Source organism: Odocoileus virginianus, chromosome 7 (genome assembly GCF_023699985.2).
Source record: "Odocoileus virginianus isolate 20LAN1187 ecotype Illinois chromosome 7, Ovbor_1.2, whole genome shotgun sequence".
NCBI classification, from domain to species: Eukaryota; Metazoa; Chordata; class Mammalia; order Artiodactyla; family Cervidae; genus Odocoileus; species Odocoileus virginianus.
Window position 1 is genome coordinate 30,787,190 of NC_069680.1, and position 24,856 is coordinate 30,812,045.

At 49.3% G+C, this 24,856-nt stretch overlaps 1 protein-coding gene across 3 annotated transcripts in view; it reads left to right on the forward strand.

Annotated features, from left to right (window-relative positions):
• Positions 1–24,856, forward strand: part of MGMT (O-6-methylguanine-DNA methyltransferase) — a 277,591-nt gene that overhangs the window by 230,551 nt on the left and 22,184 nt on the right. For all 3 annotated transcript variants that reach the window (XM_070470422.1, XM_070470423.1, XM_070470424.1), the window contains exon 3: positions 7,550–7,710. In XM_070470422.1, coding sequence (XP_070326523.1) covers positions 7,550–7,710 — 161 coding nt within the window. The remainder of the gene's footprint in view (positions 1–7,549; positions 7,711–24,856) is intronic.

The window sequence follows — 24,856 nt, forward strand, 5'->3', positions numbered from 1 at the left end:
CTTTCAAAGAGATGAGCAGAGTACTTCAGCTTTATGGCGATGGTTCAGATTGAGGTCTCCGGAATCAAACAAACGTTAATTCACATTCTGGTTTCATCCCTTGATGCACTGATCAGTGCCTCTGGGCCTCAGTTTCCTCTTTCAGAACATAGAAAAATGCCTCCTCGGGATTGTTGGGAGGGTAAAACAGGACTATTTCTAATTCTATGCATGGCACATGTTAGGCACTCGGTAAATAGCAGCTGTGAAACTGTATACAAGAGTTTCCCTTGAGTTATTTCCATATAGTTGATCCCGCCTCAGTGGATGCATCCTGTCCACAGTGCCATGGTGTTTGAAGAAGGTGTGATGCTGAGAACATCTCTCACCTGAGACTTGCACAGTCAGTTGCCTTAATTGTATCTGACCTTGGCTGTGTTACTGAGAGTCAGGACATTGAACTGCATGATAGAAAACCAGTCCTCACCTACCCATCTTGACTACATGCCCTGAGATTTTTCATTCTCATGCTACTTACTTTTCATCTTAACTCTTGTTTGCTATAGAGGCCCTCTGCCTGACATTTCTGTTCGTCTCTGTCCCTAAAATCCTCTGTCCAGGCCAGAAGGATATATATTCTTTTTCCTCAGGTGTCCATGCAGAACTTTAATGTCAGGGAGCAGTTGGCCGCGTGTGACACCCTCCTGCCTTGTCATCTTGTCTTTGGGGCACAGACGCTGATATTCTTGTCTTGGCATGTGGAGGAAAGAGTGTGCCCCATCCATCTCCTCTAGGCCGGCAGTGTCACACACCCTCGGCACAGCAGAGCAAGGCCACGCAGGGTCTTCGAGAGCATCAGAGGAGCAGCTCTGGGGGGTTGGCCCAGCAGAGAGAGACCAGACTGTCGGACACTCGGGGCAGGTGGCCGTGTGCCTTGTAGAGTTGGCCTGCAAGTTGCTCTCTATTGACCAGATGTCCCACTTGACATCTGTATCCAAAGATGAGATGTTTGCAATTTTTGTTAATGGACTGCTTTCTCCTGTGTTCTTTTCTGGGAGGAGGGAGCAGAATTGTTGAATAATGCAAAGGTACCTAACCCCAAAGATCCTTTGGGATAAAGTACTCTGGAGGGAGTACCAAGAATTTGATGAGACTGATGGAATGACTTTAAAAACTTTATGTTTTTACAGATATTTTTCAACAAATGAACTAAATTCTTGATAGAACTGTAATAAATATACTTAAGCAGCAATTTGATCAGGACTTTTATAGTATTTTTTATGTCAGCTATTATCTCTTTTTAAAACTCTTTCATTGCTAACATATATGCATCTTACTTGTAAGAAGCTGAATTAAGCAGGGAAAAGGAATGTACCTCTCCTGTGTGTGTGAAACCTTAGAAAGCGGCTTTGTTCACTGCTTCAGTGGCGAAAGCACGTACAACATAGACATAAGGCTATTTGAACTCTTTATTTGTCACATTTACAATATTAATAATAGTGTTTCTAGAAGTTGTCACATCAAGTAAAAGATCTTCATTCCAGGCTGTCTTTGGGGGCCAAATTGAGACTGGATGCATGCATTTAATAAATTGTAGTCTCAAGTAGTCATTTTTGTAAATAATTAGTTTCAGTGAAAGAATAAGTTAGCATATTGTATGCATCTAATGTTGCAAATGTACATACAGCAAACTTTGCTATTAATCAACAGTCAAGCACCGCAAGTGGGGTCTCATACATAATGAATTGTGCTTAAACCTCATGGGCTTCTTGATAGAAAAATAAAAGAAAACACAAGCGTAGTAAGCTTTTGAATAAAATTTAACTAGATTGCTCTGCATCCTGTAATTGTTTTGGAATCATTAGGGACCTGATAATTCATCTATAGTTTTGGGGTGTTTTTATCTTCATCTGTCAAATAGTAGAGATTTTTAATGATATGTTAAAGTGTTGATAAAATACAGTTTTCCTTTTAACAACTTGAACATTTAGGAGAGAAAGTAGATAGACTTTTTAAGGCATTCTTATCTGCCAAGTATACTGTTTAAATTGTCTCTTAAAATATGTATTACTGTTGATATATTTTAAGCAATTATTATTTTTAAAAATACAGTCCTTATGTACATTATATAGGGAGGAGTTGAAAATTTACATAAAATTTTCTCTGTATTGTTGGTCGGTGTTTTAAAATACTATAGCAAATTGCTACAGAGGAATGCTTGCTTAGGTTCTGACATTAATTTGAGCCCCAAATTTTGGGGGCTTAGGATGCCTATTATAAACATACCTGTGGCCACCCAGAAAGCGAGTGAAAGGGGCCCAGTTAGACTTGAGAGAGCCTCTTCCTCCTCCTCGCGTTGATTTGACCATGAGCCATCGGTGGCCTGTGATGGGATCATGAATGTAAGGTTCGTTTCAGGGGGTGTGACCGTGGGGCAGAAAGCATGAAGGAATTCTTCCCTCTCTTCATGAACCACACAGTAAAACTCAGCACAGGCTCACTGAGCTGATGGTCAGAACTCAGGTTCGCCCTCCTGTCGCCGTTTCTGGAAACTCGGCCTGGGCCGCCTTCAGCGCTGACTCTGGTCTGATACGAAATCTCTTCCTTCTGCATATAAGCGTCATTGAGATAGGTACTACAATCAAACGTATGAAAGTCAGTCCATAAAGTCATGTGTTACAAGTGGTAGGCGCTCTGGTCTCATAGAATTAAAATCTGCGAGTTATATATACTGTTTATATATATATAAACTTAGGCCTGTTTCCGATATTTCATGCATGTTTGTTAATCTTTTCCCTGTTTTTCATAGTTGAGTACATGTTGCTCTTAGGATTGTGTGAGAAAGAGGCAAGATGACACGTGACTCCTCCTGAGCATCGCCTGATGAGCAGCAGGGAGGCTCCGGTGGTGTCCGTAGGGGGACCCCCTGCCCCGCCCGGCACACCTCCTCTTGGCCTCCGCTGACTCAGTCGTTTGTCTGAGACCTGTGTTTCTCACGCTGTAGCAAGTGTTTCTCCTTTTTCTACTCTGTGTCCTAATACAACTCTGGAGTGTTCAAGTAAATGCACAGATCCCGTCACACCCATGTGGGGTTCTTGCCCAGACAGCTGATGGCCGCCTGGCAGTGTCACGGAGCCATCGCTTTCCCGGCTTGTTCATTGGGTGACACACGGAGGCCCCGGCTGGGCAGGACGGGCTCCTCCAGCACAGCCATCAGGGCGGCCATGAGCACCTCCGCGCTGTGCCTTCAGCTTCCCTGCCTTCCCAGGTGGGTGGCAGTCCCCAAGCCGACACTCTTGCCAGTAAGCCCTGTACTTAGCGGGTCCTCAGTAAATGCTTGAATGGAATCAGACCAGTAAATTTGGTTGGAATAAAGAGTTTAAAGGCTTTGTTCAGCTTCTCATTTAGAAAAATTTAAAGCATCTTTATTGAAAACAGGTAGCATAATTTATTTGTCTTCAGTGCTACCACTGGAAGAAAAGCATCTGAGCTTTACAAGAAGGTATAATTAAATGCAGGACAAATCTGTCAGACACAAACACAAGCGACTCTGCCAGAGATCTGCTAACTTGGATGTAATTGTGCATTTCTCATCTCCACATGATGTTTATAAAGTCACCTCGATTGCAGTTTTAAGTGTTAGCTGGGCATGTGTCCCTACCTGAGCCTGTGAGGTCTGGCGCTCTATCCTGGAGTCCTGGGGGCCAGAGAAGGTGAGGCTCCTCATCCTGAGGGGCGCTCAGCCGCTGTGTGCGTGTCCTCACGTCTGATCAGACTCGAGTGTCCGTGTGCGTCCTTGCAGGCTGATCTCACAGCCTTGCTGAAGGACACCTCCCCGTCACCGCCCCAGACTCCAGGTGACCTCAGGAACACGAGTCTCTGGAGCCCTTCTCTCAGGTGATCCTCGCCGTCACCAGTTAACGTTCCCCAAACCGGAAGGCTCAGTTCCACCCTGTGAAGCGAGAGACGGGGAAGAGGCACCAGGTCCCAGGGAGGCCGGGGGCACGGCAGCGGCATGGTCACCCACGGGCAGGATGCACGGGGCTGACCAGAGGGGGGACACGGGACTTCCGGCCTGCTTGCTCATGTTGGAACGGGTACAAGCCCAAGTACATGACATGGTGATGTCTATGGGGAGTAGAATTCATTCAGATGGCAGGATTTAGTGATTCTTTGCTGCCAGTCGTTGAAGCCTTGTTGTTGACTTGAACTCGGTGATTAATTTGTGTCCGACTCTCTGCAACCCCATGGACTGTATAGCCCACCAGGCTCCTCTGTCCTTCACTATCTCCCAGAGTTTGCTTAAATTCATGTCCATTGAGTCAGTGATGCCATGTAAACATCTCATCTTCTGCCACCCTCTTCTTTTCCTTGAAAGGGAAGCCTTGAGGCACCCCAGAATCTGCACACCCAAAGCTCCTGCCCACCAGGTGGGTGTGTCGAGCACAGCTGTTCTGTGGGCAGACGGGAGAAGGCAGAGCTGGGGGCGGCCCTCTTGTTTGCTGGGCGGCCTGCCGCACGCAGTCGTCCCCACAGTGGGGAGACCCTGAGCAGCACTTCCTGGTGGCTTTAGCCAGCCTGGCACACGGCACCTCCCCTGCCCCAAGGGCTCCTGGGCCCGGCTGCTCCCCCTGCTCTGCCCCCTGGGGGCCAGGCCGTCACTCTTCTCCTGTCCTCCCAGGGCCAGGGCCTGGAGGCCTCACGTGGGGGGACCAGCAGCCTTCCCAGTGCCCCCCATGCTCGCGTATCAATGCTGTGAATTCGTGGGTTCTCTGGATAAGTCTTGGGGAGAGTCCCTGCCTGCTTTATTGAAAACACTTCAGACATTTGTTCTGGAGCATGTCACCTGCTTTGCTGTGTCTGATTTGGAATAATGGACAGGTTCATGTCCAAACAAGTCTGAAATGCAATTCAACACCAAAACGTTCTTTCTCCAGGCCCATGGGAATGGGTCAGGCTGTTGGGACTCACGGCTCCAGGAGAGCTTCCCACAGGGGTTTCCAACACACCCAGGTTCCGGCAGCGTACCCTCAAGGCGGCACTCTGTTGTCCTTTTTATGGGGTTGGCAGCATTGCATATTTCTTGAAGAAACCCTTACACCAAAACATATGTGACTTTATGTTTGCTGTACAAAGGTTCCTATGCTTTCTATTGTTATGTTAAAAAGCTTAACAAAGCCAAATTCATTTTCCAGCCACCACCAGCCCTCTTGTGCCAAGTGAAAACAAGTCCTGATACTGACCTCAGGATTGCTCTTCCTGATGATGTCCTGGGCGGCTGTGGAAGGACTCGAAAGCGGCGGGACAGCTTTGTCTCGCTTCCATCCTTGGCGCTGGCCTTCCAGCAGCCCTCCTGGGGGCCGGGCTCCCACACAGTGGTGCTTCCCAGAGGCAGTGGCCACAGGTCTGTGCATTTAGTGGTAGGTGAGCTGCTGGGCTCCCAGCTCCCAGGGAGATGGTGGATGTGAGATTTAAATGAGCGTGGGCCACGGAGCCCGTAATGATTGGGGTTTCAGGTTCGTCGGTAGGAAGCCTAGAGAAACTCCTCCATAATAAGAGCAGCTGTTAGCGATGCTGTGATCCTGTCACACCACAGCTCTTTCAGGGACGAGCAGAGCGAGGTTGGAGGAGAGGGCAGGGCGGAGAATAAATTTCATTTTATTGTAGAAATGGAAATTTGTGTCATGGCTTTAAAAATCTGATTTTATGTGTGTGTTTAATGCCATTCATTTTAAATGTAGTATCATAAATCCTTGCTTCAGAATCAAAGCTGTTTAATTACATTTCACCCATGAATAGTTATCTAATGCCAATAGAGAAAGAGTTAAAAAGGAGAACTGCAGAGTAAATCAGAGGTTGAGATCTTTAGCACAAGCATAAAAAATCAATTTAAGATGAATTTTACTACTATAAAAATTCTTCAAATATCCTTTTAAGAGTGGGAAATGCTAGGAAACTCAGCTCACATTTCAATTCCCTTAGCAACTCAGGGGAAGTGGCCCCCAACCTGGGCAGTGCCCCGGGATGCCCACAGCTCCGTAGCCTTTGTCAGATGCCCCCGAGCGAACCAGGCATCTGAGTAAGGGTTGTGACTCCCCAAGATGGGTGCAGAGCCCCTGACTCTCAACTTAAGCCATCTGTCTCCTGGGCAGTGTGCCCCCCACTTCAGGGAGCCCCGTTTGCAGGGTGTAATGGTCAGGAAGACCCCTCAAGTCCCGGAGACCACCCAAGCACTCATGTTTACTGTCCTCACCCACCAGCACCTCACCCCACCCGCCTCTGCAGGAGGTGCTGGCCAGGGCTGTCGGGCCCTCTCCTGCTTCCCACGTGGGTCAGGGGTGGTGACTCTGCCACTTAGCCAGGTGTGAGCAGGGTCACGCGTGGACCACTGCCCACTTGTGCACTCATGTTGACGTGCATGCTTAACAGGTTGCGTGTGCTGTGCCTTGTCTGAGCGAGCTCAGCACACCCCATCTCCTCCCTGCTGGCCCCATGAGCAGGGTGGCAGAGCCCATGGCCTTTCTCCACTTTCTTCCCTAGAGTCGGCTCCCTGCTTACTCCATAGAGGCTGTGGGCTCAGAGGAGCTTCCTGCCCCTCGTGCACGTTTCCCCTCCCCGGCGGAAGCCAGACACTCAGCCCACGGGCGGGGAGGTGCGGGGAAGCTGCCTTCTGTCCAGGGCCAGGGGTCAGGAAGGAACGACGTCTGAAATCAGCTGGGTGAGGTGTGCCGTCCTCCGAAGCTCAGAAAAGCTGGATTCCTCATAAAGGTCTGGGGCTCGGAAGCGGCAGAAGTGACCCTCTCCCAAGGGACGTTTTCTCAGCCCAGCAGAGCATGTCCCTTGAAGGTCAGCCTCTGCTGAAGGGGAGAAGTCAGCTCCATGAGAGGAGCCACGGGATCACCCAGACAAGGCTGAGCCCATGAGGAGAAGAGACAGGCCATCTGAAGCGAGTCTGAGGTGTATTGGCTTAAACCTACGGAGGTGAGAGGAAGGAGGGACAGTGACCACAGGGAACAAACGAGAAGGTTTGGAAAAAAGAAGTCTCAGGCAGGAAAGTCGTAGTCCTGTAACTAAACCAGCCTCGCAGAGTGACTGGCACACCGCCCAGACGCCCTGGAGCATGAGGCGCGGCACAGACTCAGGCCGGGGTCCCCCCGAAGCCCCGAGAGCCAGAGAGCACGTGGAGCCATGGGGTGTGCGGTGGAAATGTGGTGGGCGGGGCGAGGATGTGGGTTTGACGACTCTGACGGTACTTCTGGAGAACATGCTCGGTGACTGCAGCGGAAGTGGAGGTGGTGGTCTCGGGAGGGGCGGGCTCATGCCCACTGGAGCTGCGTCAGCCCGTCACCCTTGTTCTCACACCCCCGCCCTGCGGCAGGACTGCAGACAGCCCCGCAGACGAGCCCCGGTCCCAGGACGTCCTTCCAGAACCTGTGTCCCTCCAAGCGGAGGTGGAGGCACGGGTGCAGTGACCCCGCCCCCTCCTTCCGCAGTCACCTCTCTGCCCTTTGAGGGGCAGCAGGTGGAGCAGGGCCTGGAGCTTGAGTCTCTCCTGTTCTCTCTCTCGCAGGCCGGCGGAGGCCACCACTCCCGCTCAGCAGCTCGGCGGCCCCGGGGCAGTGCCGGAGCCCCTGCTGCAGTGTGCGGCCTGGCTGGATGCCTATTTCCGCGAGCCCTCGGTCCTCGAGGGGCTCCCCGTGCCCGTGCTGCACCATCCCATCTTCCAGAAAGGTCAGTACCACGGCCGCCGCGGCGTCTGGCTCAGGGAGCCTGACCTGATCGCTGTCAGCCCCCTTCCAGCTCGGGCTGTTTCCCCGCAATGAACAGAGGCGGCGTGTGCCACACAGCACGGACGGCAGCGCCCACTCTGCACCCGCTCCAAGTGCTCCTGTTAGTTTTGGCACAAGGTCCCATAATTCTTGGCAAAGGCAATAAAAATGATCCGTGCACATCGATGCCTGCCTCGCACTGGCTCAGAGTTTTAAAGGAACACATCGGAATGGCAGTGGATTTTTCAATAAGCTTACTGTTAACTTAAACTGTCTGCCTGCCAGCAGCACTGAGACTCGCGTGTGGACGACTGGCCGCTCCACGAACTCGGCTGCTAACACCCTGAAGTGGGCGGTGGCTGCGTGTCCTCTTGAATAAGTTTTCAGGCCAACATCTCAAACTCACCACAGTTAAATGTTGTATTCTTGAGGGATGAATCGAGAACTTACTGTCTATGTGCAGCGTGATAGTGGGACTCTGATAGTCTCTGATAACATAAAAACAATTTCCCAGACAAGTTCTCCTTAAGCTTTTGTTTGGAGCTTAATTATGGCAACTAATATCATTCTATACACATAGCGGAGGTTTATTTTGCATAGTGATTTTTTTCACAGTTGTTTTAATATAAGTGAATCTTATATCAGCAACTCAAGTGAAAAGAATTTGAGCGAGCTCCAGGAGATGGTGGAGGACAGAGAAGCCTGGCTATAGTCCATGGGGTCACAGAGTTAGCGACTGAAGAACAGCAACAGTTACATAGAGATACATGTGTGTAGATGTATACATACGTATACACTTAAGAAAAAAGTTACTGTGAGATTTTACATGAGGTGAATTCCCTCAAAGTGGAATTTGCTAAATGAGTTTCGTGGTATTCTAACTGCAGCCATAGTTTTCAGCACTATTGAAGGTGGAGCCGGGCTTTCAGGGATAGCAGGTAGAGAAGCTCGGGCAAGTTGAGCTAATACCCGAGTTGACCAGCAAGGTCAGGGGACTGACCAGGTCGGACCCTGGAGGTCTTTGCCCACAGTGAACTGAAGCTGAGCAAGAATGCACCAGCCCCTGGGCGTCACATGGGGCTGTCTCCAGTGGGAGCATCTCTGGGGGGGTTGTCTCCAATGGGAACGTCTAGAAGGGCGTCTCCAGGACAAGACCGCATTGAGAGCTGGGTGAGCCTTTGCCGCACTCCACGCTCATGTCCAGAGACCCTCCATCATCCAAGAGTGGGGCCCCCTTGGGCTGAGGTGGTGCTGCAGCTGAGCTTGGCCGCCACTGCCTGGCACTCACCACCTGCTCGGAACCGGAACCAGCCCTGCACATCGCTGGGCCTGGTCGAGGGTGTGCCTGACACTCCTCGTGTGCACCTCCCACACACTGGGTGCAGAGTGGGGGTCCTGCTGTGCAGTTTGAGGAACTCAAATGTGGGTTTGTCTTTAAAGTAGAGGCTTGGGAATCTTGGAACTCCAAACTCTTCTGTCCACTACTGCCATTCACTGCTCTGCCACCAGGAGCAGAAGCGGGTTGGCCAAACCGCTTTCCTGCTCCTCGCGTGTGTCAAATAAGTGAGCTCAAGTTTAAGGCTTAGGATGTTTCAGAGCAGAGACATGATGAAACCAGGGCAGGAAGTATCTGTATAATATAATGAGGGTGTCAGCGGGGAGTGAGCTTATAAAACCCTGAAGTCCTGTCCTCAGTGCTCGAAGAGAGCAGAAACTGGCCACACGCACCCTGCCACCCCGCTTCCCAGCTCCAGGCCTGAGCGTGGCCATCTCTTCTCCTGCGGGTCATAGTCATGGTCGGTCTGGGCAACCAGGGCAAGCTGGAAGCAGGCACTGGGGAAGGAGGAAGACTGCAGTCACCCAGTAGCCCACCCCCTGTTGGACTAGCTCTGCAGTGCTGGGTGGGGGACACTCGTGACCGGGACCAGGTCCCCTCCAGCTGGGTTTTGGGGTGGGGGCAGGAGGGTCCCTGAGACCCGGCCGCCTGCTGACAGTGCTGGCTCCCAGGCCAGGATTTCCCACACCGCAGCCTGTGCCAGCCAGGTTTTTCTAATTTAGCTCAATCACTTCTCCCAGGCGAGGACCAGGTGTGGGGATTTTTACAGTTTAAGAAGGGAGGTGGTGGGTGGTTGTACTGTGATTGCTAACACGGAGTTAATTGGCACTAACCCCAGGGGTGCTGACACCCTCGCTGCTCAGGGCAAGTTGGCTTTGCTCTCCTCCTCTCCATCCTGGAGCCAGTGAACTGGGGTGAGGGGTCGGCCCACGCTGGGAGGGCGCCCAGCACCCCAGAGGCCCTGACGGCTGCGGGCCCACCAGGACGAGCAGCCTCTGCAGCCAGGGAGGAGAGGGCGTGTTTATCTGGGATGAACGCTTCCTTGACAAACTCTGTTTTCCATGCCTCTGAGGTTGTGAGCACATTTAGCATCCTTTAGGCGTCACCTTTCATCCCATTCCTCTGAGAGGTAGACATGTAGACCAGACCTGCCTGTCTCAGCTTGGTTAGAAGCGCAGCGATGATGGAGCTCCTGCTGGAGTCCCGTGCCTCCCTGGGTAACCCGCACAGCCCGGCCTGCGAGGCTGGGGGCCCTGCGCTGGCTGTGCTTCTGCCCGGGGCCCCCTGCTCAGGCAGGACCACTACCTCACCTCTCAGGCTCCTCGCCTTAAATGAGGCTGATGCTCACCATCTGGGTTTTTTTTTTTTTTTTTGGTAAGGCTAGTCACAAAACAGCCTATTAGAATTACCATTTTAGTGGGCTAAACATCAAATATTGGAAATTTCCTGTCATTCATCTTCTTCAATTCAGTCGCTCAGTCATGCCCGACTCTCTGCGACCCCATGAATAGCAGCACACCAGGCCTCCCTGTCCATCACCAGCTCCCAGAGTTTACTTAAATTCATGTCCATCGAGTCGGTGATGCCATCCAGCCATCTCATCCTCTGTCGTCCCCTTCTCCTCCTGTCCCCAGTCCCTCCCAGCATCAGGGTCTTTTCCAATGAGTCAACTCTTTGCATGAGGTGGCCAAAGTATTGGAGTTTCAGCTTCAGCATCAGTCCTTCCAATGAACACCCAGCACTGATCTCCTTTAGGATGAACTGGTTGGATCTCCTTGCAGTCCAAGGGACTCGAAAGAGTCTTCTCCAACACCACAGTTCAAAAGCATCAATTTTTCAGCACTCAGCTTTCTTCACCGTCCAACTCTCACATCCATACATGACTACTGGAAAAACCATAGCCTTGACCAGATGGACCTTTGTTGACAAAGTAATGTCTCTGCTTTTTAATATGCTGTCTAGGTTGGTCATAACTTTCTTTCCAAGGAGTAAGCGTCTTTTAATTTCATGGCTGCAATCACCATCTGCAGTGATTTTGGAGCCCAAAAAAATAAGTCTGCCACTGTTTCCACTGTTTCCCCATCTTATTTCCCATGAACTGATGGGACCAGATGCCATGATGTTAGTTTTCTGAATGTTGAGCTTTAAGCCAACTTTTTCACTCTCCTCTTTCACTTTCATCAAGAGGCTTTTTAGTTCCTCTTCACTTTCTGCCATAAGGGTGGTGTCATCTGCATATCTGAGGTTATTGATACTTCTCCCGACAGTCTTGATTCCATCTTGTGCCTCTTCCAGCCCAGCATTTCTCATGATGTACTCCGCATATAAGTTAAACAAGCAGGGTGACAATATACAGCCTTGACGTACTCCTTTTCCTATTTGGAACCAGTCTGTTGTTCCGTGTCCAGTTCTAACTGTTGCTTCCTGACCTGCACATAGGTTTCTCAAGAGGCGGGTCAGGTGGTCTGGTATTCGCATCTCTTTCAGAATTTTCCACAGTTTATTGTGACCCACACTGTCATCTTCTTACCTTGGAGCATTTCTGAAGTCTGATTAGTAACAAGTTGATTATCTGGGTATTTCTACCCAGGAACTGTTAGGCCGTCCTCCTAACCAGAAGTCTGGAGGAGGCCTAGGTGGCTGCCTTGCCCGTGGGCCACGCAGGTGGGATTTCTCTCAGAAAGGGAGGCAGGTCGGTGAGGTTAACGGCGCTGATGAAGAAGCGAAAATGTGAGGCGAGTGTGAGTGAGAAGTGTGCTGAGTCCTCGTGGGATTGTGGTTTTAGTAACATAACTTCAAAAACTGAAATGAACGTTTTGTTTTCTGAGTTTTCTGAAAGGGATTTGTTTTTGTGTTTTGCTAATGAGCTCGCTGCCTTATAACTCAGCAAGGCATTTTTAGGGCGGTTGGGTCCTCCCTGTAAACCTCTTACAGAGGTCAGGTTTGTTTATTTTGAATTCATGTTTCTCCAAGAAACAGCTTTTTAATGAAGCCATTATTCCTGAAATAAATCTTACTGTTTCTTTTGTAATAAAATACCATTTTAACTTAGTTTCTGTGAATACTCCCTCACTTGTTAATATTGACTCATAACAATGTTCGCTTCTTGGTATAGTATCCCTCTTAATACCTGCAGCCTTAGTGATCAGTGGCAGAAGCAGCTGGAATGACTAAAGAAGCACTGTGCCAAAAGCAGGGTCCCACAGAGCGTTCGAGAAGAGCAGGCTAGGAAAAGCAAAGACCTGCTGTCAGGCTCGGGACGTGTGCAGCACTGTCTTCCCTCTGCCCTAGAGGCCCTCCGGGCAGGCGTGGCTGGGCAGATGGGGGCAGGCCCACCGCCCTGACAGCACCGTGTGCTTTTCTTGCCGGGCTAGGGGTGGCCTCCCCGGGCGTCCTGAGTCCCCTTGCTGGGGCGGGGCCTGCGGGGCTCTGGATGGATGCCATAGGAGGCTGCTCCCAGGGAACACGGGGGCCTTTAGGCTTCCTCCCTGTTACGTCTCATAGAGGCCGGTTTCCACCAGATGAGTTCTGAGTTTTCTTTTTAAAGTGTCTGCAATGTTCCTTTTTAAATGAAATATTTAACACTTTAATAATTCCTTTGTCACAGCTATTAGCTTGTGCCATGAAATCCAGTTGCATGACAGTAGTAAAATCTGCATTTTTCACACCTGCTGGCTAGAGGGAAGTTTCTTCGCAACTTCTGCTGCCGAGCCTCTAAAAGGATTCTTGTACTTCTATGTGTCTTGTGAACCCTGTTTCAGAATGGTCTTTAACAACCCTGCCCGTCCGTCAGGGGAAAGGCCCTTTTGGGGGAGAATGAGTCTGTTTCCCTGCAGTGTCCTGCGTGTGGCCCCCTGAGCCCCCTCCATTCGGGGTCCCGGGGCCTGCTTTCCCCACAGTGTCCTGCGTGTGATCCCCGGGGCCTGCTTTCCCCGCAGTGTTCTGTGTGTGGTCCCCGGGGCCTGCTTTCCCCACCGTGTCCTGCGTGTGGCCCCCTGAGCCCCCTCCATTCGGGGTCCCGGGGCCTGCTTTCCCCGCAGTGTCCTGCGTGTGGTCCCCGGGGCCTGCTTTTCCCGCAGTGTCCTGTGTGTGGTCCCCGGGGCCTGCTTTCCCCGCAGTGTCCTGCGTGTGGTCCCCGGGGCCTGCTTTTCCCGCAGTGTCCTGTGTGTGGCCCCCGGGGCCTGCTTTCCCCACCGTGTCGTGCATGTGGCCCCCTGAGCCCCCTCCATTCGGGGTCCCGGGGCCTGCTTTCCCCACCGTGTCGTGCATGTGGCCCCCTGAGCCTCCTCCATTCGGGGTCCCAGGGCCTGCTGTGGCGCCCTGTCACTCCCCAAACCCTGGGGCCAGCCCGGGGCGCCCCCAGAGGGCCTGTGGTGCAACAGGGAGGCTGCTCTCTGCGGGCCCCTTGCAGAGCCACGGCAGCACACACCTTTGTGTTCTCGGGCCACTTGTGCTGATGTTTTCCCTGAATTTAAAAAAAAAAAAGATGTACCGATTTACAGAGAAAATAGCTACAACAGGAGATGCTTTACAGGTTCTGGTTAGTAGCCATCAGTGTTCTCCCATATTCTAAATGAGGGCTCATAACTGTCGTTGACCTTCCTGAGATGTTGCCTGGTGGGGCTCCTTCCAAGGCCCGTCTGTTGATTAGAACAAGCTAACACTTGCACCTCGGTGGGAAGGAAACAGCTGCTGAGAATGTACTTCTCCCAGCTCGCGGGCTGCTGAGCACTCTTCAGGGCTAACAGGCTTGGAAATCTGGGTCTGCGGCCTTCGACGTCTGGTCCTGGGGTGCAGAGGTGGGCAGCAGGCTGCCCTCCTCGCCAGCGTGTTCGCTGTGACACTCCAGGGCGCCCTTAACCACCCCAGGGGCCCCTCCCTGCTCAGAGGAGAGCCCCACATTTCCTGGGGGGCGTCCGACCGGCCTTCAAGGAGAGCCTGCAGCTGACTTGCAGGCCGGAGGGAGCACCCTCACTGGCGGGCCATCCTCTCCTGCCTGCCTTGCCCCCACCCTTGTTGGAATAGTGCATCACTTCCAGCCCCTCAGTGGAGCAGAAGATCCCAAGACTTCTGTGTCCCAGGTCAACGGTCTCCCTGGGCTGGGGGCTCCCAGCCCAGGCAGAAGGAGCGTTGTTTGAGCCTGGACCAAGTGAGGCTGGCCAGGCCGGCTCAGGGAAGCCAGTGCCCTTCCAGCAGGAGCGGTCCATCCCCACTGGTAAGTCCCTTCTGGCGTGTTGGTGCATGTCGCGGGGGCCTGAGGTTCTCATCGTGTCTCAGGTTATTATTCTTTACATCTTATTTTCACGCAGTTTACCGCCTGGCAGTTGTCGTCGGTGTTTGTTTACTCTTTGTTCTGTGTAACCACATCTTGAGCTAGGAGAGAGTTTTTAAAGTTTCAACTGGGATTGATTCAAGCGAGCAAGTTCCCCAGGTTACTCTCGTACCTGAGGCCCTTTTCCTGGAAGTGTATGCATCAGAATGCTCTAGAAAGCCTGTTAACAGTACTATGTCTGCAGTATCTATACTTCTCACCCCCTCCCCAACCACATTAAAATCATAAGAGGCAAATTAAATATACCCTATTTTGAGAATTACTGTTTTTAAAGAATGTATTAAAATGGATCCAACTCTAAGTGCTTTTACTATGTGCTTCACCCTGTACTAAGGTTAATATTTCTAACTTCATAATGGTTTGTTTGAGACATAACTGTGCCTTCTTGAGGGTTTTTGCTGTGGTAATCAGCATCGTGAAGCCTGGCGAGCTGCAGTCCACAGAGTCACAGAGGGTCAGACACGACTGAGCGACCGCAGTGAATCCACAGCTTCAGCAAGTTCTAGGCGCTGCATGCATCTCCTTGATTTTAGGGCTTTGCTCACAGCCAGGGGACAAGGCGGGGGCCACATAGCCTTCGCGTTTGATGGGGAAGACTAGGCCAGACAGGCTGCCTGTCAGAACATCCTTTTGCGGGTATGGACCAACAACCAGACGATGCCCCCGGAGCCTCGCCAGCATACCCTGGGGTAGCGCCCTAGCAGAGGCATCCAGAGCCTTCAGGACGGGTCCAGGTACTTTGGCCAGAAATGTGCTTTCCTCTGAAGCAGGCAGACAGCGGAAGCTTTAGCTTCTTGTGGAGCTCTCGGAGCAATGGGCGTGGCCGAGAAAGGGGTGAGGGGATCTTCAGGTTCTGGATGCTGACCCGACGCTGTGACTGCTGTGAGGGGTCCATGGTCACTCGCCTCGGGGAGAAAGCGGGTGCAGCGCCCGCCCTCTCCTGTGATGTTCTGGCTCGGATACCATCACAGCCTGCTCAGCCCCGCACAAGCATATGGGGTCCCTGTGCAGAGAGCCCTCTGACTAAGCAGTAATTACCAGGGGCTCCTGGGAGGCCTAGCTCAGGGGAAGTTTCCACCTAAATCTGAGAGGTGGTCAGATCCACATTCCCTGAGGTTTCCATAAATCAGGCAAAAAAAATTGAACTTGAGAATGCCTTCACTCAAGGCCACGGGGTCACACAGTATAATTTAACCAAGCTCAAAGACAACTAGAAAGTTGGTTTGAAAGTCAGCGACTTTCAAATCTTGTAGGATACAATGAGGTCTCTATTACAAATAAATAGTACTTAAAATTGATATTATTAAAAGTGTTGCTTATATGAGAACGTATTAACATTAAAGTATGACATATCTCTGGCATAATAATTAGACATCCTACCAGTAAAGGTTCCAATTAAAAACGAGTCACCCTAATTACATTCACATGTTTAGAAGGACATTACCTGCCAGGTCCTGTGTTGGATTTGGGTGTGTTTCACCTCGAAAAAAGGAATGGAGGATCAAGTTTCTTCCTGCTGGGGGAAATGAGTTACATTGTCACTTTCTTCAATAATTTTCATTTGAAATGAGCTTTAAAAAATAAGAATCGTCTAACAAGTCTATATTTTAATGTGACAAACCGACTTTTCCTTATATGTCCTTCCAAAAAGAATGTTTAATATTTTGTTGTCTTAAGATGTTGTCTGGTCACATTTACAGGCAACATTAACGTATTTTGATATCATGCTCACAATAATAAATAGAATCATTTCTACTACCTGGGTTTATAGAGAAAATGATGTTTTAGTAAAACACTATATAAAACTAGACTGTAAGTTACCGACGTTAAATGTACAAGTATTGATATAAAACTAATGGCAGTAATGCCGTCTAGATATTTGTAGGATCCAAAAGCGTAAAAACTATTACTTAACTTAAATGCTCTTATCTCTCAGGTTTACTTGCAGCCCTGATGTTCAAGATGACTCGGTTCAGTTCAGTCACTCAGTTGTGTCCCACACCTTGCGACCCCATGGACTGCAGCAGGCCGGGCCTCCCTGTCCATCACCAGCTGCCGGAGCTTGCTCAGATTCATGTCTGTCGAGTTGGTGATGCCATCCAGCCAACCAAGATGACTCAGGGTATAGGATTTATGAGCATACAGGTCCCATTTTGAAGGTCATGTTTCCAGTGTCTGAATGGAAAAGTGAGGTATCTCCTGGATAAGAACTGTCTCTCTCTGAGATGTGGCTTTCACGACCTTGAGGGGTGGAACTCTCCAGGCAGGACAGACCTTCTGGAGACTCAGCTGCCAGGGCGTCATGTGAAGTTTTAAGGCCATGTGACAAAGTGCTTCCGAAACTGAAGAATGAAGCAGAAGAAGTGTGTTTAGCTCTTCTGCTTGTCCCTGAGCTATATTCAGATGTTTCCTGCCCTCAGAGTACCCAGGGCAGGGTTGGTGGCGTGCTGGGAAGCAGCGCCCCTGCGAGCCCTGCCCTCAGCCAGCGTCGTTCTGTACAGAATCTCTGTCCCTGCGGCAACTCCTCCTTCCTCTCTTCCTTGCGCCATGTGTTCACCATGGCACAAGCACATTGTGTGAAGGACCACCCTGGATTTAGGGGCAGGGTCACTGTCTGCTCTTTCTAAAAACACGGCCGCCCTCGGCGGGGCCACAAGGTCAGCAGCGGCACACTCTTTGAGCCTGTCCTCCAACCCAGGGAGGGAGGGAGACCCAGGGCTCCTCACTCGTCCAGGATGTGTGCTTTCCTCAGTGCGTCCGCATCTCTTCCTCTTTGTAGAATAAAATATGCAAGAACCAACATAAATGGCATATCCCCCCCTTTTTTTCCTCAAGAATTGGGCCTTTGATGTTCAAGAGCAGCTACTATTAAAGACCATCCCTAGCAGGCTGTAGAAACTGCACCTATTTATGACAAATGTAAAACAGCACAAATCTCACAGAATATGATGGTATCATTAGTTTGTGAATCGCATCCTTGAAAATAACTGTGGAGGAGCCAAATCGGTTTAAAAGAAGATAACAAAATGGTTTAAGCTACTTAGGTTGAATGCCAATTATATTTTAATATTCAACTGAGCATATTTTACTAAGAAAAAAGGCCGCGTTGACGCATGCATAACTCATTGGCAGCGTCGGCCAGCTGTGCCACTCTACTCTCCGAATCACTTTGTGCATTTTAGTAGCATGGTAATTTAGTAGAGAACTACCTGAGTGATGGCATTTTCAATGAGCAGGTAATCTACAGAGAATTTTTATATGGTTATGAGTTCTGTGCTTCAGCCCAGCAACACAAAAATACATCAAGACCAATTACGGTATCAACTTTCAGTGTGGTACCCTCGCCACGCAAGTGCATGTATTTCTGCCCCAGGCATTTCAAATTGCATCTAATTTGAAATCTTTGGGGTTTTAATTAAATTTCAGAATATATGGAATTCTTCATTAGTACCTGCTCTGAATAGCAGATTACCCTTCTCTCCGTTTCTCGTTAAAGAAGTAGGCTGTGGTAAAGAGCATGTTCAGGAACCGATCATTTGTGGGGCCTGGGTATTGGAACAGAAATAGTGAAATGCAAAATAATATCAAAAAGATTATTAGTCCAGGGAGAGTCTCTTGATTTGTATTTTAATGGAATTTTACATTTCTCTTAATGATTTGCAAATTGTCCTCTGATTATAAGATGCATTAAGCTTTTCATTTTAATGGCAAAGACACAGCCATTAGCAGAATTTTTTTTTTTCTGTCTCCTTTTTAGAGTGCTTCCCTGCAGCAGATAAATATTGAAACCATTAACACCTTTTGATGTTCGTCACAGCCTGTGTCTTGGACCTGCACACAGCTCCCAGTGTCTCTTGGTGTTCATACCTGGCCTGGGGTCCCAGCTCTTTACCTGATGTGTTTCCTTTTCTAGAATACAGGACTCGCGTTTAAGGTTTCATTAGTGGTCTGGTTTATCTGGGTTGGAGCTAGTGCATTTAAATTTCATCCATGGTCCCAGTGGTGTTAATAGAAGCTGAGTTGTCTGTGTGCAGGATGGTGGTCTGCAGGCCTGGAGCCAGGGAGAGCCAGAGGGGTACCCCTGGAGAGTTGGGAAGAGCATCCCCCACCCTCTGACCGCCCTGCAGAGCCCCCAAGCCTGCAGGCCTGGGCTGCCCAGGCTGAGCCCGCTCTACCCTGAGGGCGGGGCAGTTGCCCTTGGTTGGGCCTCTGAAATGATGCCTTGGTTCTCAGGCACGGACGTCTGGTCCTTTCCAGCGTGAGCGTGGTCTCCACGACCAGCCTCTTCTGCTCCATCTGCTGAACATGCTGGGGGTGCTCTGGGTTCTGACCCAGGTGCGGTAGTGCGTTTTGAATCCAGAAGCGCTGCTCCCTGGGATGACTGAGGCTGCCTGCACCCAGCACTTGGTTAGGAGCAAAGCTTGGCTCCAGGCGGAAGCAGCAGCCAGGGTCCCGTCTTGTTCCTGAGCAGCCCCGCGCGCAGGTCGCATGAGCGCAGCCCGGTGCCACGCCGCCCTGTGGGCAGAGCCAGGCCCACGCCGCCCCCACCCAGCCCCGCCGCGGTCTCTCCCCAGCTCGTGTGCCAGGTTCTCTGGCGGCTGCTTGGCCCACCACCCTGGACCGAGCATGCGCAGCCCTTTCCTCCCAAGAGCATGTGGAAGGAAGCGTGGGAAGCATCAGGGCAACCATTTCCCGCTGCCTGGACACAGCCCTCGAGTGATTCTTAATGGTGGTTCCTTTCTTGCATGCTTCAGGATCAGACGTCATTCAGTTCAGTGTATTTATTGAATGCCTTCCCCAGACTTAGATAGTTGTAGCCCTCTTCAAAGTGAAGATGAGTTGCAAGGGGAGGACTCCAGACCTCCCTGTCAGCCCATCCCCCACTGGTCAATGGGGACACAGATGCCTATCTGTTGCAGAGCCCTAGGCCAGACCATGGAGAAGGGAGTTCAGTTGATCAGTCATTCAACAATTATTTATTGAGCTGTAAGCAAAGCCCTCTTTTTGGCTTTTCGAACTTAGAAACAAAGTAAGTTCTGGGCCTTATGAGCTTATATTCTAGTAGGAAATATGTGAGTATGTGTTTATAACTATATACTAGTATATATAGACACATATATATCCCTAGACTATCGGGGAGTGATGTAATTGCTATGAAAAAATATTACCCAGGCCATGGGGAGGAGGGTCTGGGGTGGGAGTGCTAACAGCTCCTTCAGAACGCATGGTCAGGGCTCCACAAGCTCAGAATCCAGATGCTTGGAAATGTTGTCATCTTGCCTCTCTTGTTTTAACAGTTAAATTTCGGGGGGGGGGGGGGCCAAGCCAAAAATTATGTAAATAAATTCCTTTTGAATCATTTTTTTATCATATGAGGAAAGGAGCAGTTTCAAGAGTCTCATTAAGAATAATTGTTAAGTGCATTATTGACAGATTGGTATTTTCATTTTTTTTTTTATGAAATAGACATCAGACAAAAGAATACTCATTAAGGATTTGTAAGGTATAAATAAAAGAGGGAAGACGCATTTGTGCACCCCCAGGTTGAAAATGGAGCGTGGCCAACACCACTCAGTCTCGTGTGTCCTCCCAGCCACATCGGCCTTCCCCCAGCCCAGCCCAGCCCCATGGTTTGCATTTTTTACATGGATGAAATAATACTGTGATTTGCTTCTTTCATTCAGCATTTCTGTGAAACTCGTCTATTTTAAATACTATAGAGATACTTTGCTAATTATGACTAATATAGAAAATCTCACCTTATGGGCATGCTGTAATTTTTTCCTATCCTCTGTCACTAGGCATTGGGGTTCTCCTCGTTCTTTGCCTTTTAAACTAATGTTGCTACAGGTACTTTAGTACATGTGTCCAGGTGGCCAGAGGTATAGGCAGAGCCCTGGAGAAGGAGAGCTTCACAGAGTTTACGCAAGAGTTGGTTGTAGAATGCTGCTGTAGGTGAGGAGTGCCATTCTGTGTGTGGGGAACCCCATGAGATTGGCATGGGGCTACTGGGAACTGAGGCTGAAAGATTGCAAGGAGAGTAGACAGCACTGGAAATGGAAATACATGGGAGAGTTAAGGGGAAAAAAGTTCATGTTTATTGATTTTCATTAAAAGATGATTAACTTCAGAATATAAATAAATTTGGGCTTTTATAATATAGAAGTAAGTAACAAAAGGTTGGACTGTGGAAATGGAAATATTCTGCTATCAATTCTTAGATTATGGTGAGCAAGTATCGTATTAATTGAAAGAAGGGTTTGATAAAGTAAAGAAGCATGTTATAAATCCTACAGTGCTGCTAAAAAATAAAACCAAAATGAGTAATTCATAGGTCAGTATAGAAGGTAAAATAGCTAATTTTTAAAGTAATCTAAAAGAAGGCAGAAAAAACAGGGAAAGGAGAACAGAAAACAGCTGGGACCAATAGCAAGTTGGTACTAGATAGATTCAAGTCCAGACATAGCGATAAGGTAGTTTAAATGTAAATGGTGTTAAGGTTCAAATAAAAAGGCATAGACAAACAGGCTGGGTTTAAAAAACCAGACTCACTATTTTCTACAATAAACACATAATTTAAAAGGACAGCTTTCTGTGCAAAAATGTAAGAAAAACAAAGGCATACGTGTTCGAAATAAGTACACTGTCTATTTTCAGTTTATGTAATCATTTATATGCGCTTCCTTGGTGGCTCAGTAGTTAAGAACCTGCCTGCCAGTCCAGGAGATGTGGGTTCAGTTCCTGGGTCAGGAAGATACCCTGGAGAAGGAAATGGCAATCCACTTCAGTTGTCTTGCCTAAATTCGATGGACAGAGGAGCCTCATGGGCTACAGTCCATGAGGTCGAAAAACACAATTTATCAACTAAACAACAGCAGTCATTTACATGGAATAGCTCATAGAATTTTGAATATCTATTAAAATTAACAAGTACATCTAACAAGGTTGAGGATAGTTTTAATATATAAGAATTAATTGATTTTTTACATAATAAAATTAGGAATAAAATTTAAAACACTGAGTTTTCAAGTAGTATCCAATGTATATTTAAGATTAGCTTTAGTAAAAAGTATGTAGACCTCTCCACTGGACAATATAACACAGGATTGAGAGAAATTAAAGAGGACCTAAGGAAACTGACTCAGTGGACAGGAACTTGAGCAAATTCGAGCAAACTCCAGGAGATAGTGGAGAACAGAGGAGCCTGGCGGAATACGGTCCATGGGGCTGCAAAGGGTCGAACACAGCTTAGTGACTGAACAACCACAAAGTAAGTGCATCGACCTTGGTCACTGGAGAAGCCAGTGCTGCCAGGAAGCTAGTTCTCTGTGAACTGTTCTCTGTGTTCAGTTCCATGAGTCTTTTAAGTTCCCAGCTGATTCTAAATTTATATGAAAATGCAGAAAGGCTGGAATATCTAAAGCAGCCCTGAAAAAGAATCAAATTGTGGTACTTACGTTACCTGATTTCAAGACTTAAAGACGGATCTGTAGTCAGTACGCCGTGACACTGGCCTAAGCCTCAATACTTAGAGCAACAGAGCATACTCGATCCACACTTGCACAGCCATTGCATCCTTGAGAAAGACTCCAAACGGATGAGGAGAGGGAATCCTTTCAACAAACCGCGCTTGAGCAACTGGGCCTCTCTGTCTCTCTCTCTCACACACACGTTTACACAAAGTTGCCTTGACCCCTAGTTCACACTGTACATGAAAATTAATTTGAGATGCATCATCTATGTAACACAAAACTGAAACTTGAAAGCTTTTATTTAGAAGAAAACATGGAAAATATCTTCATGTTACTGAAAAAGCATTCACACAATCCTCAAATACAAAGTCATGATAGAAAATAACAATGAACTAGACTTTATCAAAAGTAAAATACATCATTAAGAAAATGAACTGGAAAGTCCTGGAGTAAAAGAGAATACTTGCTACACGTATATTCTGTGTCAGCAGCCATGGGTTGAATGACTGAGGCAAGTGATCTAATTACAGAGGACTTCACTTAATCAATTAATATCTCCCCAGTCTGCCACTGATGTTGGAGGCTCAACAGTCTAAGTGTCAAGCAAGCAGCGTTCCTAGATCTGAGAGCCGCCGTGTCATCTCCCCGCCTTCTCCTGAGAGTGGTGTTGGCTAAGCAGGGTGGGCAGCCTTTTCAGAGAGCGCTTCTCCAGCCCCGGGGAGCCCTTTGTCTGCAGGGCAGTCTTGCTCTGTGGCCGCGGACAGCCAGGTGCCGGGGACTCTGCCTGCTGGCTGCTGCTGTGGAACAGGGCCTGGTTTGAAGTTGGCCATCATTTGTCGACCACTCCATGGAGTCTGAGTTATCAGCGTTTTTTTTCACGGAAACTTCTGGAAGAATTTGAGCCCCTGATAATGTATGGGACTCAAGCACTTTTTAAAGTTTTAAGTGGTAAGATGCACACCTGATGTTGCAAATTCAAAATCGAACGTTTTTAATTTTGTCTCTGCTGGTGCAAGTGAAAAAGCTCTCCTCATCTCACCCCTGCCTCACAAGATAGTAGTGGAGTTTCAGCTGAATGAAAAGACTCAGAATTCAGTTGCTAAATTTGAAGGGGAGCAAAGTCATGTTTAAGGGGATCATGGACTTGGGAGAATATGTAGTAAGGTGCTTTCTATGACTGTAGATTTTGTTTCTGTGTTTAGAGTTCACTTTCCCAACCTGAGATAATTGATGCTCACTTTGAGAATTGGGGGGGTTGGGGCTGATTTAGAATTGTGATATGCCATCTTGTTACTGTAGTCAGTTAACAAAGTCATATGCAGTCATGACTTTTGGTCCGTCCAGGGTTCCCTGTGAAGTCTGAAATTCCGTGGTCCTGTCTGGAACAGAGACGTGGGATGACTCTGCACTGTGTCCTCTGGTGGCCCTTGCCTCTGGTGTCCGTGCTCTCGTTCCTGCCCTGGCTGAGTCAGGCTGGCCCCAAGGGGCCCACGGGATAGGGCAGGAGTGATGGCGTGGCTCCTGAGGCTGGGAAGGGCCCTCTGGGGTCTCTTCTAAGGGAGCCACCCGTTGTGTCGTGAAGACACTCGGGCAGCCCTGTGGAGAGCTCCCGTGGGGAGGACCTGAGGCCCGGCCTTCGCAGGGAAGCCCAGGGGTGGTTGGGAGACGGTGGGGGGCTCATCCCTCCTTGACCTCCCACCTGCTCAGAACAGGGGGACCGTGTTCTTGGGCCTTTGTAAAGGGGCGAGGACCGACCTTTCAGGGAAGTATGAACGGCTGGAGGACCGTAGCTTATGACCTTATGGCTTGCCGCCTGCCCACAGCAGCCCCTCTCGGCTCTCAGCCCTGGTCCCCGAGAGGAGAGGGAGAGACCAGGACCCCTGGCTGGGCAGCAGTGGTGACGCCCTCCGCCTCCCTGTTCCCCAGGGGAACTTCCTGCATGCTCACGAAGGGGTGCCCCGGGAGGCACTCCTCCCACCTTCCCTGCCGCCCGCCAGTCGAGGGCACACAGTGCCCCCTTCACCCACACCTGCGCGGCCTCATCCTCATTTGAATAGGTGAACAACCAAAGTCAGCTGCACAATTGGAGCTAGATTCCATCACTCAGAATTCAGTCACAACTTCTTTTGAATTCTTCAGCTGCCCTGCGGCAAAGGCTCAATGTTGATACTGAGATTAATCCCCAAAGAGCCCCTCATTTCTCAGCAGAGAAATTAAAGCTTGCCAGTTTTCCTTTTGCCTCTCCTTCTGACAGCTCTGTCAGTAATGATATGCCTTCTCCATGGCGTAATCCCTGTCCCACGGTAAAGAATAATTCATTAAGAAATTAAGAGCTTAGCTTCTTTCTGTTGGGTTGGTCATCAAAAGTTAGCTAAAATTATTTAACAGGCCTCAGGGCTGTTTTAGACAAGCTCAAGAAGCCACATGGGTGGGGATCTTTCAGACTCACCGCCCCACACCCCTGCTTTAGATCTGCTGGTGTTCCCAGAGACCTAGGTGTCACATGACACTTCTGGAGCCTCTCATGCCAGGCCCAGGGTGATGGGGCCCTGCCCCGGTTCAGGAAGAAGCTCCCTTTTAGACTTGCAGGAGCAGTAGGTATCTGTTGATGCAGCTGGATGCTATGGAGGACTAACAGGAGGCTTCGAAAGCTTCTGAAAGAATGCACAGGTGTTCTCGAGCTGGGTTGGAGAGGGGTGGGATAAAGTGTACCTACGCTGACATGGTTTTACAGACCGGTGGGGCGTGTAGCCTGAAATGGTGGGGATCTGAAATTCACTAGCAACTGGTCCCTTTTCTGTGGCTGGACTGAAACCGCAAAAAGAAGGCGAGCCCTCTTATTGCTACTGTGGGTGCACAAAGGGACATCCACATTGAAAACGTCATATCATTTTAAATCTGATCATCCCACCTTCCTGTTGTTTTGATAACAAAGTTGTGTCCGCCGGGAGCCCCTGGCTCCCGTGGG